Genomic DNA, 14494 nt, shown 5'->3' with positions numbered 1-14494 from the left:
TTGGTGACTTGGGTGTGTGTTTAACATTGCACACTGGAAGTTTGAGTGATTATCATAGAAAATCCAAAGTTTTTCATGTATATGGTAGACCTTGCAAAAGAGGAGCTGCACAGATTTAGTGGTAATTTTTCCAGCAGGGTCTAGGGCCAGGCCCCAAAGTTAAGGCATCTGGGCTTTTTACAGCCTTGAAATACTCTTTAAAATGTTTAAATTCTTCATAAGGTATCACTTTATCATCTTTCAAAAGAGATTTTTGATATCACATCAACACTTTATTTTTCTATTGTATTAAGAATATGATTTCACAATGTATTTATCTCTTTGCACAAATGTATTTATCGCATTCCACAAATCTCATCTTTGAGTGAGTTTCCTCACTCCGTGGGTCATCAAATCTTTACAAGAGTGCACTGTTCTGTTCGTACGTCTCACTTTGAGTGTCAAAATGGCCCCTAACCCCTACACTAATACCTAAACCTCACCTCTAGTTACTAGGTGGGCCTCCCATAGAGATATATAAATACCTATCTAGTGTTGGGGCATTATGGCTTCTCCCTCTCTGACGGGGCCTGGATAGCTAGGCTGGTGCTCCGGGAGCTTCAAAACTACTAAAACAGGCATTTGAGAACACATCGCAAAATGCGATAAACCCTTAACGCAACCTATCGCACGGCTTAACGCTATTATTAAACCCGGCTTAACGCTATCATTAAACCCTGTTCAAATTCCCCCTTCTACACCCGTAAATCACCCTACAATCTAGTACCCTCGTATGAACAATGTGTTTCAAGATGTTACTTCTGTTTTGCTATATATTATAAATACAATCTGTTGTTATCCCAAAGTTCAAATGATAATCACAGTTTCATTTGCTCTTATGATTTTAATGTATATTGTTGTTACAAATGTAAACCGGACTGAAGGTCAACACCAATATTTCGGTATATAAAAACACAAAAATAAATAAATTCTGAAAAAGGTGTAGCTAAAATCGACGTTAAAGCTATGCGATAGGGCTGCGCAAAACGGTAAACCCAGCCCACTCCTGCCCCTAACTTCTCCTCTTTTTCGGATTTGCATAGCACCATACGTTATGGTGCTATCGCATGTGTTAAAGGTGCTTAATGAATGCGAAAACGCCTTATAGCATTTTGATAAATGACCCTATTAGTTTGGTATTAATTATCATATTTCCATTTTTGCTATTCATATGTTAAAATGACTCCCTTGCTTTTAATTTATTTTGATCTGCTGAACAATTGAGGGCCATGATCATAAATTAGTGGCCACCACTATGTATGAGCTAAACTATTTATTCTAATAAATCAGGGGTGAGAAAACATTTTTTAAACTGAGGCCGCATTGCAGGCTCTCCTTTGTAACAGGGGCTGGGGGGCCTCTTGGAGCTATGGGGACGGACGGACATTAAAGCTGTCCATGTCACTCATACTTTCTCACTTACATACCTCTCCCCTTTATAATTACTTACTTACATTTTCTCCCTCTCTCACTCACACACTCCATTTTATTCATTCACACATATGCTATCCCCACCCCTCTGTCTCTCATTCACTTTTGTTGCTGCTGCAGGTGGCCCTGGAAGCCTCTGTTCCTCTTTGGCTGCCAGCAAGAGGGGCTTCACCAGTGACCCTGGGACCTCCCTTTCTTTTTGACCACTGATGGGATGGACTCCACTGGCAGCCCCAGGGACTCCATTTCTCTTTGGCAACTATAATTAATAGAAGCATGACAGTGGGCCTGTGAGGATCACATCAGTTTCTGGTGTTGGTGGGCCAGACACAATAGAGCACCAGCATGAGGTAGGCAGGCTACATTAAACGGCATGATAGGCTGTTTCAGGCTCATGAGCTGTAGTTTGCCAAACCTTGATATAGGTCACTTACATATAATTGCCCTTTTTACTTGTTAAATTGAGATGTTTTGGTAACAGATTTGTGTATGTTCAGATATTATCGCTCATTTCCTCATTATCTTGCCAGACCAGTCCAGACAAGTGGGATTTGATTTGTCCCTCCTAACAGCAGATGGAGGCAGAGAACATACTGAACTAACCTGATGTTCCTCCCTTTGTATTCTGGTAGAGGAGGGAAGGCATCAGTAGTTCTCTGCCTTCAGCGGATGGTGAGTAATGTCTAGTGCAGCAGGAAGGTGGAAGAAAGTGGCTCCTGGGGCAAGAGCCTTAATACTAGGCTGATTTCCCCAGTGGGAGCCGTGGTCGAGTTGGGGGCTCTTTTCCTTCCCCCAGGTTAATCTGGGCAAGATTCTGGTATTTCCTTTTCCTGGCTAAAGGCACCTTTCAAGAAGCTTGGGGGAAATAAAACTGTTGGAGAGAAGGTGCAGCCAGGGCCGGTGCTAGCTTTTTGCTGCCCCCCCCCCCCACACACACACACACACATTCATTCAGTCTGTGTGCTGGCCCATCAGATAAAGCCTAGCTCCCTCCTTCAATCTATATTTTCAAAAACTGACACACCTCCACCCCTCACCTCTGTTACATATGTAGAACGCAGACAGACCCTTACCAAATACAGAATGAAGAGATCAGAAGGTATAAACAGAAACGTGCTGAGAAGAACTGAACTGGAACCCACAACAAGCCAACCTCTACATGCAGAGCAACAATGGAAAAACAGGATCATTACCGTTCTTCATAAAACAAATAATAAAATCAAGAAATATAAAACATCAATCATAATAGTAAAATCATATTTGTAAAAAGCATAAATAATTTAAACCAGTAAATGAATAAGAATATCCAAAATTTCACAAACACCAATAAAGAATTTCAAAATATCTGATGAATAAAAAAATGCAATAATTAAAAAATGTTCTATTTCCTAGTGTGTAGACAGATGGGACTCAGGACCAGTGGATTTATGCTCCTATGCCAGCAGATGGGGCAAGCTGGCATGGGACCCCCAGTATGCCAGACTTCTCCGTTTCCAGCAGATGACTGATGTGCATCTCCCTAAGGGGATTGCTTTTGGGAAGGAGAAATTTGAAATTCTATTTTGTTGTGCCCAAGAAGGAGGGCTCCTTTCGTCTCATCTTGGATTTCAAGAGGATCAACAGTCACTTGAAGGTGACTCATTTTCTAATGGAAACCTTATGTTCTGTAATAATGGTGCAATAGGGGACATTTCTGACCTTCTTGGATCTGTCAGAGGCTTACCCTCACATTCCCATCCAATTGGAACACCAAAGCTTTCTACGCATTGTGGTGTTGGGGTGCCATTTTCAGTTTAGGGCGCTGCCTTTTGGTCTAGCCACCACTCATCAGAACATTTTCCAAGCTTGTGGTGGTAGTGGTGGCCTTGTGAAAAGAAGGAATCCTGGTGCACCTGTATTTGGATGACTGGCTGATTTTCCTCTCAGGAAGAGAGCCCCCTAGTGACACTCAATGTGATCTCCTTATTGCAGGAGCTCAGTTGGGTGGTAAACCTGACAAAGAGCAATCTTCAACCATCCCAGTCATTGGAATATCTGGGGGTCCAGTTCGACATGGGACAGGACAGAGTTTTCCTACCTGAAGTTCAGATCCAGAGATTGATGTCTCAAGTATGTCAGTTGATGAACACCATATGCCCGATGGTGTGGTCCTTCCTACAGGTACTCTGCTTGCTAGCAGCTACCCTGGAAGTGGTGCCTTAGATAAGGGCACATATGAATTCTCTTCAGTACTCTCTGCTATCTCCTTGGAACACGCAGTTTCAGGATTATGTGGTTTGGCTCCATTTGCCGATGGAAATCTGCTCCCATCTCCAGTGGTGGTGAGAAAGGGAGTTACCTTGTCCACTCCAGCCTAGTTGGTACTCACAACAGATGCGAGTCCCCATGGTTCGGGGGGCTTACTGTCTGGAGTTACTGGCCTAGGGGCACTGGAATGCCGAAGAGTCCTGCTGGAACATCAGTCACCTGGAGGCCCGGGTAAAATGACCGGCATGCTTGCAGTTCAGTCACAGGCTGCTGAATCAAGCGGTTCGCGTGATGTTGGACAATGCGACGATGGTGGCCTATATCAATCACTACGGAGGAAGCAAGAGCCAGCAAGTGTTGTAGGAAACAGACCAGCTGATGGAATGGGCAGAAGGTCATCTGCAGATGATCTCGGCCCACTCATATTGCAGGAAAAGACAACGTAAGAGCGGACTTTCTCAGCAGGGAGAGTCTGGACCCAGGAGAGTGGGTGTTGTCAACTGAGGAATTTCAGCTGATTGTGGATCGCTGAGGCCTTCCGTTCCTAGACCTGGTGACTTCTTGAAATGCGAACGTTCCTCGCTTATACAGTCGCAGGAGAAATCCGTGGGCCCTGGGAATAGACGCTTTCCTACAGGTCTGGCCGGAAGACAGATTGCTTTGTCTTTTCTCCGTGGCTCTTGCTGGTCAAGATAATTCGCAAGATCGAAGGCCACAGGGGTAGTACTCCTGGAGGCGCCAAACTGGTCCAGGCGTCCATGGTATGTGGATTTGCAACGACTCCTGGTGGAGGCCTCCATTCATCTTCTGCCACACATGGATCTGCTTCAGCAGGGACCGGTTCTTCACTAGGATCCGACTCTATTCTGTCTTTCATTTTGACCCTTGAGAGGACTTTCCTGTTAAAGCGTGGTTATTCCTCTGCAGTGATTGCCAATTTACTCCGCACTCACAAGCTCTCCACTTCCATGGATTATGTGCGGGTTTGGAGAATTTTGATGCCTGGTTTGAGGAGCGGAGTGTTCTTCCTCATTCAGTTAAGGTCCCTCTCTTTCTGGATTTTTTGCAGGATGGATTGAATAAAGGCTTGGCCCTTAATTCCTTGAAGGTTCAGGTTGCGGCTCTTGCTGTTTCAGAGGCCTGGTGAATGGTGTTTCCTTGTCATCTCATTCTAATGTGGCTTGTCTTTTTTGATAGGAATGAAGCATGTTAGGCCTCCCTTGAGGTTACCAGTTCCATTGTGGAGTCTTAATTTGGTGCTGAACTTTTTGGTGGGCCCTATGTTCCGACCATTGCATAGCCTTTTCTTATGGTGGTTGACGTTGAAGACTGTGTTCCTGGTGGCTATATGTTCTGCGTGCTGGATTTCTGAGCTGCAGGCCTTGTCTTGCCAGGAGCTGTTCCTTCAGATGACTCCGGGGGTGTTACAACTGCGTACTGTTCCATCCTTCTTGCTCAAGGTAGTCTCAGACTTTCATTTGAATCAGTTCATCTCCTTGCCATCCCTGGACAAGGTCAAGGATGCAGAGGAGTTTCGTCTTTTGAGCTCTTTGGTCGTCTGACATTTCATCATATGTTATAAATGGTTGTAGAAAATGGTTCAAATATTTGGAGATAGGTTCAAAATAAAGAGCCCTTCCCAGATGCAATCTGGGAAGCCAGTGGGAACCTCATAGATTTGTGAATTTTAGGAACTGGATATGACTGGGGCTACTGGATGGAGTTCATACAAATACACAATTCTTCATTGATGATCTTATCCTGAACACTTGTTTTCAAACTGGTGTACATAGATTAAATAGTTAATATGGGATCCATCTCCAAAGCAGGTATAAAACTGATTATCCTTCAACTGTCATACAGCACAATATATATCTGAAACATTATCTATTATGACCACCCTTCACCCTTATCTGCAGGTTTGATAATTATTGATGTACTTGCTCTCAAACTCTTAATTGCAGACCGATCCTCATATGTTAAATTGGTATCTAAGGGGAATATGTGTATGTTCACTAACAGCAAGGTCCTTTAACAAATACTCAGATACTACAGTTGATGGATTAACTGGTTCAGGGGGCATCCATCTAGATAGTCTAGTAAACTGGGATTGTAGAAATTCATCCTCCTCTGAAAAATACTTAACGATCCTTAAACATCGAAAGAACTTAAATAGGCTCATCCTGGTCAAGAAAGGATCATACACAGTTGTGGGTATAAACATCAATCCTTTATTCAATATGTTAATCTCAAATTGTGTCAGCACACGGGAGGATAAATTAAAGACTGAATTCATTCCAGAGAGCGCTACTATTTGTGATTGCCCCTGAATTGACCCGAGGTCTGCATTTGTGGATATTGATTCCATTTGTAACCCCTCATTTGTGATCGTAAAAAATGCATTGCTTGACTTTGGTTGATACACTGGGAGATAATCATCGGTGTGCAACAAAGGGTACGGACATTTTTTGGTTTGCACCCATACTCGTTTTCTCCTCCTCTTGAAGAATCATCTGAGGAGATGAAAATGATTTAGGGTGATGTTTTTTTACCCTTCTGCATCCATGGGTATCCCATCACTATCCCATCACTTTTTGCAAATATGGCTCTTCTATCGCATAACTTATTGAAGTAGTTATCATTGAAACCCCCACCATCATTCCAAGAGAGTATTCCTGGCATCCACCACCCTTTCAGTGAAAACATATTTCTCGATGTTGTAACAGTGTCTAATTCCTTGGAGCTTCATATCATTAACCCTAGTTCTACAACTTCATTTCCATTTTAAAAAGTTTATTTCTCTTGTATTAATACCTTTCAAGTATTTAAATGTGTTTGTCGTATGCACTCTGTCTCTCCTCTCCTGCAAACTTTCATGCGTTTAGAAGCTGCCATCAGGTGGCTTGTCAGGTTGGGTAATTTGCCAACTTTGATTATGCAGAATTGAGGAATGTTACCCGACATTCAGCCTGAAAAGGTTTTTCTAGAACACTGTGAAACTGTCCGTGGCTTTGTGATCAAATGACATTTTATTTCTGAATTTTCAATAAAGAACATACATTAACATTATATAGATTATGATATTCCATATAGTTATAATTATAAAGGTTTCAGGAATAATGATGATCCTCATTTTCTGTATTTTCTCAAGGCAATTCCAGGGAGAGAACTTTTACATGAGCAATTTAAGGAATCACATAAAAAAAGAAAAGTTAAACACTTTTCTCATTACATTCAGAGATAAACAACTTAGACCTTATTTAATTGCCCTATTCACCAGCTCCCACACTTGGGGGGTGAGAATCCAGGAAAGATTGCAATTGAGATACCTCATGAAACACATATTTCTGTTCCAAGTATTTTAATTCACATCTGCAGGGCAATTTTAATATAAATGTAGCCCCCCTTACTAGAATTTCTGATTTTTAACTTCAGAAACTCTTTCCTTTTTAATTGAGTAGTCCTTGAGAGGTCTGGGTATATCCATACTTGTTGTCCATGGAAATTTTCAAGACGATGCTTGAGAAATAAACTGAGAACAGTATCCCTCTCAGTTGGAAACAAGAAAGATACAAAAAGTGTACCTCTAGTAGATAGAAACATCAATTGATACTGATATATCACCTCGGTCAAATTAATTGGCTCCTCTGGTTGTATATTTCCCAATAGATTTTCTCTATTTCTTGGAGGTATATAGCCTTTGCTAAAGCAGATAGCAATTGTTTAGGTATTTTTAATATAATTTGCATATAATCCTTAAACATTTCAACAGCTGATGTTAAATTCTGCAAAGGAAAATTCAAAACCCTAAGATTAGGGTATCTTAATGAATTTTCAAGGAATTCTAATTTTTCATTGATCACTTCAGATTTAACCATTGTTTTTTGTATCTTTTCCACTTTTCCCAACCTATCTTCAACTAAGACCACTTTATTATTACAAAGAGAAACAGAGTTCTCTACATTTGATATTCTCTGTTGGAAATTATTAGTATTCATGGTTAATTTTATTATTGCCTGTTCCAAGGACTTAATTGCAGACCATAGCGTGTCCATAGTAACATCTGAAGATTTTTGATGTAGAATAATCTCTAATTCTGTCCTGGTTTCCTTAAAAGTTCTTTCATGTTTTTACTTATATCCTCAGTACCCTCATCCAACATAAGAGGGCTGGTGAGATTTTCTATATTCATACATGGTGGGGAGGGAGTCATTGGTGCTCCGGGGCTTAGAGAGATGACAAATGACATTTATTTGTGTGGTGATGCCCTTGGAGAACTACTACTGACAGGTAAGCAATTTTGCTTTTATTGTAATCAAGCAAAATGGCTATTAAAGTATACTTAATGAATGCAAACAAAGTACTTTCATGTCTTTGTGCAGATGTCATCAGATGAGGAGAGCTGCATAAGTCCAATTTTACCGAAAGACTCAGATCGCGGTAGTTCTGTCTCTTCAGATCTTCAGGTAGGACAGAGACTCCATTTGAATCTTGAGGCCAACTTCATTTATAGAAAATTTAAATCCTAAGAGACATAACATAGGAATTCTATGAATTACATTTTAGCATCTGAAGAAGACATTATATATACCTCTTGTGAGAGAAAATTCCTAGAACAACTTATTTGTTTTTAATGTAAAAACAGTAAAGGTTATTTTGAAAATGTAAGATATCTTGCAATAGTAATCATGTCATAGTGAGAAAATACTGTAGTGAATTCTGTAGCCAAAGTTTGCAAAAAACTAAGGACCCTGGATTGCACTTTTCAACTAACTGGCAACCATTATGTATTTTGTACTATATGAGTTGCAATTTTTTAATACAAGGTGTCAAATTGACTCCTAATATAGATGTCTTGGGTTGTTTTGTTCAAAATATAACTCTCATTTCCCTGTACGTACAGGATCAGTCCAGACGGTGGGTTATGTCCCCCGTCCAGCAGATGGAGTCAGAGTAAAGTTTTGAGGGTGCTGGTATATAAGCTGGTGCACCCTCCTAGATCCTCAGTATCTCTCTGACTCCAGCAGATGTGAGGAGGGGATCTCATGGTTTCCCCTATCTAGTGGTTTTCCGCTATATTTTTACTGATTTCTCTATCTTTTGATTGATGGATCAAGTTTGTTAAAAAAAAAAAAAAAAAAAAAAAAAGAGGAAGAAGGAAACTTTGTCACTGCCAGAGGGAAACCGGTTCCCTTGGCCCCTTTGCTGATCCTGCCATCAGGACTGTCTTACCTGCTCTGTTGTCTCTCGCGCTCCTTGTATTCTTGAGGGGTAAGCTGGGGGAAGCGGGTTATCTGTGTTTCTTTTTCCTTTCAGCACAGGTTCGGCGCAGCCTGAGGTGGATGCTGGTGGGGCCAGCCTCTCCCCTCCTTTTTTCCCTCGCGGCAACTCACCTCCCCCGCGGCCCTGCGACGTTCATTCCCCGGGGCCGCAGGCGGCAAGGAGGTCCCATTCCCCTGCCGCCCCCGGGGTTGAGGGTGTTTGGGTGGTGGTTGAGGGCATGGCGAGCCGCTCTCCCCGCGCCGCGATCTTCGCTTGCTGCGTGCTTGGGCTGCTGCGTCTGATTCGGGCCTCGCGCAATGCAGCGCGCTCGCTGCCCGTCCTGCGGCGGTCCGAGTCACGGTGCCTCGAGGGACGGTCTGTGTGGTCGATGCCCTCCCGGGGGTGAAGCGGAGACCGTCCCGCCGACAACCTCGCCGCCGTGCTCGGAGCGCCGCAGGCCTCGGGGGATGGCCCCGCCCCCGTCCTTGGCGGGAGCGGCGGCCATCTTAGAGTTAGAGGGCAGCGTGGGCTCAGACCCTGAGGAGCCGCCGGACGAATTTCTGCCTTCCGCGCCCCCGATCTTGGATTCGGGGCCTCTGCCTTCCTCGGCCGGACCCTCCAGGGACCCCATGCCTCCGCCCTCGGCAGGGCCGCTCAGTTTTTCGGCGGACTTCGTGGTGCTTATGCACCAGGCTTATTTGCAGAGCCTGAGTCCTCGGGGGGGGCGGCTTTCCCTCCTCCCCCCGCCAAGGCCCCCAGACCCTCGGGGGCTGCAACATCGGTACCGGGGGCCGTAGGGGGGGGCGCCAAGGGGCCCTTGAGTATACCACTTTTCCTAGGTGGCCCGTCGCCCTCACCGGATCCGGGGGGCGACCCCTTGGCCCCGATGGATGATGATTCGGGGGTTACAGCATACCTGGAATGCGATGACCCACGGGTCCTTCGCATCTTTCGCAAGGAGGAATTGGCGGATCTCATCCCTCACGTTCTCAAGGAACTGGACCTCGACCCTCCCATTGAACCACCGGGACCCCCAGCTCCTTCCGTAGCCTCCGCTACCTCCAAGGGTGACCCTGTATTGGCAGGCCTGCGCCCCATAGCGAAGACCTTTCCCATTCACGATTCTTTTCTCCATCTTCTGGTGAGAGAGTGGGATAACCCGGAGGCGTCCCTTCGGGTCGGCAGGGCGATGGACAAGCTCTATCCTCTCCCGGGGGACTTCCTGGATCTTCTTAGGGTCCCCAAGGTTGATTCAGCGGTGTCCGCCGTCACGAAACGAACTACCATCCCGGTCACAGGGGGCACCGCGCTGCGAGATATACAGGATAGAAAGCTGGAGGTCGCCCTCAAGAAGATCTTCGAAGTCTCGGCACTGGGGGTCCGGGCGGCTATCTGCGGTTCTCTGACTCAGAGAGCCGGGCTTAGATGGGTTCAACAGCTCCTCACTTCTCAACAGTTACCACCCGAGGAGGCAGCCCAGGCGGACCGTCTGGAGGCGGTCATTGCTTACGGGGCGGATACACTGCACGATCTCCTGAGGGTCCTGGCAAGGACCATGGCCTCGGCTGTTTCTGCCCGGCGCCTCCTGTGGCTCAGAAATTGGGCGGCGGACGCCTCTTCCAAGGCGAGTCTAGGTGCTCTGCCCTTCAAGGGCAGGTTTCTCTTCGGCGAAGACCTCGATCAGATCATAAAGACCCTGGGGGAAAATTCGGTCCACAGGTTGCCTGAGGACCGGCAGCGTGGTTTTCGGTCGTCCCCTGGAACTTCCAGGAATCGCTACCGCCCCCAGAGGCATTACCGAGGTTCCAGGCCACAGGGACCTAGGACACCTTCCACCAGGTCGCAGACGTGGATGCGGCCCTTTCGGGGTCGCAGACCTGCCAGGGACTCCTCGGCACCGGGAGCCTCGGGCAAGCCTTCACAATGATGCCAGGCCAGTCCACTCCTCGCTGCCCCGGATTGGAGGTCCCATCGCTTTGTTTCGTGAGGAATGGACCAACATCACCACGGACCAATGGGTCCTAGACATCCTAAGTGACGGTTACGCGTTGGACTTTGTGCGGGCGCCCAGGGACCGCTTCGTCTTTTCGCCCTGCGGGTCAAGTCTCAAGCGCCTGGGAGTGCAACAAACGCTGGACAGGCTGTTGACCCTAGGAGCCATCACGCCCGTCCCCTTAGGAGAGGTGGGCTCGGGGCATTATTCAATTTACTTCGTGGTTCCCAAAAAGGACGGATCCTTTCGTCCCATACTGGACCTCAAGGAAATCAACAAGGTGCTCCGGGTCTCCAAGTTTCGCATGGAAACACTCCGCTCTGTGATTGCGGCGGTGCATCAAGGGGAGTTCTTGGCTTCCCTCGACCTCACGGAAGCGTATCTGCATATCCCGATCCACCCGGCCCATCACAGATTTCTTCGCTTCAAGATCTTGGGACAACATTTTCAGTTCCAGGCCCTGCCCTTCGGTCTGGCGACCGCGCCCAGAACCTTCACCAAGATAATGGTGGTGGTAGCGGCCGCTCTCCGGAGGGAGGGCATTTTGGTCCACCCTTACTTGGACGACTGGCTCATTCGTGCAAAGTCTCTGTTGCAGGGACGGGCGGCGGTTGACAGGGTGGTGTCCTTCCTACAGTCACTTGGCTGGGTGGTGAACTTCAGCAAAAGCAACCTGCAGCCAGCCCAACAGTTGGATTTCCTGGGAGCGCGTTTCGACACGGCTCTGGGCAAGGTCTTCCTGCGTCCGGACAAGGCTCAATCTCTGCGGGATCAAATCATCCGGTTTGCTTCTCTTCCGACACACACGGCGTGGGATTATCTCCAAGTCCTGGGTTCCATGGCGTTCGCGATCAGCTTGGTGCCCTGGGCCTTTGCACACCTGCGGCCTCTCCAAATGTCCCTGCTCTCAAGGTGGAAACCAGTCTCTCAGGACTACCAGGCGGTTCTCCCGCTCCCTTCGGCCGCCAGGGACAGCTTGAGGTGGTGGCTGGATCCCAGGAACCTAGCTCAAGGCTGCTCCCTGGAAACGCCGGACTGGGTAGTGGTCACTACCGATGCCAGCCTGTCCGGCTGGGGAGCAGTGTGTCTCAGGAGCTCGGCTCAGGGCCGGTGGACAACGGAGCAGTCCACCTGGTCAATCAACCGCCTGGAGACCAGGGCGGTCCGTCTGGCCCTTGTGCAGTTCCTGCCTCTGATCAGGGGTCGAGCGGTTCGAGTTCTCTCAGACAATGCGACAACGGTGGCATACATCAACCGGCAAGGGGGCACCAAGAGCCGCCTAGTCGCGTGGGAGGCCGCGCGTCTGATGGCGTGGGCGGAGCGTTTCCTGGATCAGTTGGCGGCGTCCCACATTGCCGGGGTGGACAACATTCAAGCAGACTTTCTGAGTCGTCAGGTCTTGGATCCGGGGGAGTGGTCTCTCTCCGACGAGGCGATGTCGCTCATCTTCCACCGGTGGGGGACGCCGGCGATGGATCTCATGGCGTCCGCCGCCAACGCAAAGGCTCCTCGCTTCTTCAGCCGCAGACGGGGAGCGCGGCGTGGAAGGCGTCTATGCTCTGGCTCTCCCCTGGCCCACTCAGATCCTACTCTACGTCTTTCCCCCCTGGCCACTGGTGGGAAAGGTGATCCGGAGAGTGGAGCGACACTGCGGTCAGGTCATCCTGGTGGCCCCGGAATGGCCGTGGCGTCCATGGTTCGCGGATCTGCTCGGCGTGTCGGTGGACGGTCCACTTCGACTCGCGCACCTCCCACGTCTTCTGCATCAGGGCCTAGTATTTTTGGAGCAGGCGGAACCCTTCTGTCTTGCGGCGTGGCTTTTGAGAGGAGGGGACTCCTGAACAAGGGCTACGCTATTCCCGTGGTGGACACGCTCCTCAAGGCGCGTAAAGCTTCAACATCGGTCGCCTATGTGCGGGTCTGGAAGGTCTTTGAGGTTTGGTGCTCGGCGCGGGGTGCCCTCGCGACCGCGGCTTCCCGACATCACATCCTGGCGTTTTTGCAGGACGGGCTGGAAAAGGGGCTTTCCTACAATTTGCTCCGAGTGCAGATGTCAGCCCTCGCGTCCCTGGCTCGCGCCTCAGGCAGGCCGGATCCGTCATCCCATCCGGACATATCCCGGTTCCTCAGGGGAGTCAAGCACTTGCGGCCGCCGGTGCGTCCTCTCTGCCCCTCCTGGAGTCTCAACTTGGTGCTACGTGCTCTGGGAGGGCTCCCCTTCGAGCCTTTGCGTCAGGCTTCCATCAAGGACGTCACCCTAAAGACGATCTTCCTGGTTGCAATAGCCTCGGCAAGGCGTATCTCAGAGCTACAAGCGCTGTCGTGCAGGGAGCCCTTCCTGCGGTTCACGGACTCCGGGGTCTCTCTGCGAATGGTTCCCTCGTTCTTGCCTAAGGTGGTCTCCTCGTTTCACTTGAACCAGGTGGTGGAACTTCCAGCCTTTCCGGGAGACGCCCCTGCGGCGCTTCGGTGTCTGGATGTCAAACGAGCGATTCTTCGCTACTTGGAGGTGACTAATGAATTTCGGATATCCGATCATCTCTTTGTCCTTTGGTCCGGTGCTAGAAAGGGCAAACAGGCGTCAAAGACTACCATCGCGCGCTGGCTCAAGGAGGCGGTGGCTGCTGCTTATATTGGTTCTGGGAAGGATCCTCCGGCGGGCATCAAGGTGCATTCCTTGCGGGCCCAGGCCACTTCCCATGCAGAGTCCCAACTCGTCTCCATACAGGAAATCTGCCGGGCGGCGACTTGGAAGTCTCTCCACACTTTTGCCAGACACTACAGACTCCATGTACCAGTAGAGGAGGCTGGTTCGTTTGGGGACAGGGTACTTCGAGCAGGGTTCTCAGGGACCCACCCGGTTTAGGGAAGCTTTGGTACATCCCACCGTCTGGACTGATCCTGCACGTACAGGGAAAAGAAAATTACTTCTTACCTGCTAATTTTCATTCCTGTAGTACTAGGATCGGTCCAGACGCCCACCCGGTGTGAACCTGCTCGACTATTTTCTCCTGTTCTTCTGTTCTCTGCTCTTTCCCCTTCGGGGGTAGTTGTTATTTGTGTGTTGTTCTGTTTGACAGTTCTCATTGCACGTTGCATAAATTTGGTTAACTCTTTCAGATTTTTGGTTGCACTTAGGCTTGATCCATCATTCTTGCTCTGTCCAGTTTTCTGGCTTGGCTTTGATATTCTCGATACTGAGGATCTAGGAGGGTGCACCAGCTTATATACCAGCACCCTCAAAACTTTACTCTGACTCCATCTGCTGGATGGGGGACATAACCCACCGTCTGGACTGATCCTAGTACTACAGGAATGAAAATTAGCAGGTAAGAAGTAATTTTCTTATCATTATGAAAGAAGCTAATCCTAGCTTTAATTGCATTGACTGGCCGAAAGTGATCTGCGACATCACTGCGTTTGTTTGTAGAGCAGAGTTTAAAACAGCAATAGCACTTTGCGGGAATGGCTGGGTTATAGCGGGTCATCGGACATCTTACGGTTGGAACAAGCAGCATACCT

At 48.1% G+C, this 14494-nt stretch overlaps 1 protein-coding gene across 4 annotated transcripts in view; it reads left to right on the top strand.

Annotated features, from left to right (window-relative positions):
- POC5 (POC5 centriolar protein) overlaps nucleotides 1-14494 on the top strand; it is a 189089-nt gene that overhangs the window by 3803 nt on the left and 170792 nt on the right. For 3 of the 4 annotated variants that reach the window (XM_029575225.1, XM_029575207.1, XM_029575216.1), the window contains exon 2: nucleotides 8100-8183. The exons of the other annotated variant lie outside the window; for it this stretch is intronic. In XM_029575225.1, the coding sequence (XP_029431085.1) occupies nucleotides 8100-8183 (84 nt within the window). The remainder of the gene's footprint in view (nucleotides 1-8099; nucleotides 8184-14494) is intronic. 4 annotated transcript variants of the gene reach the window in all.

The sequence above is a fragment of the Rhinatrema bivittatum genome, chromosome 1, assembly GCF_901001135.1.
Source record: "Rhinatrema bivittatum chromosome 1, aRhiBiv1.1, whole genome shotgun sequence".
NCBI classification, from domain to species: Eukaryota; Metazoa; Chordata; class Amphibia; order Gymnophiona; family Rhinatrematidae; genus Rhinatrema; species Rhinatrema bivittatum.
The sequence above is the reverse complement of the archived record's forward strand: the minus strand, read 5'-3'. Positions and strand labels throughout refer to the sequence as shown.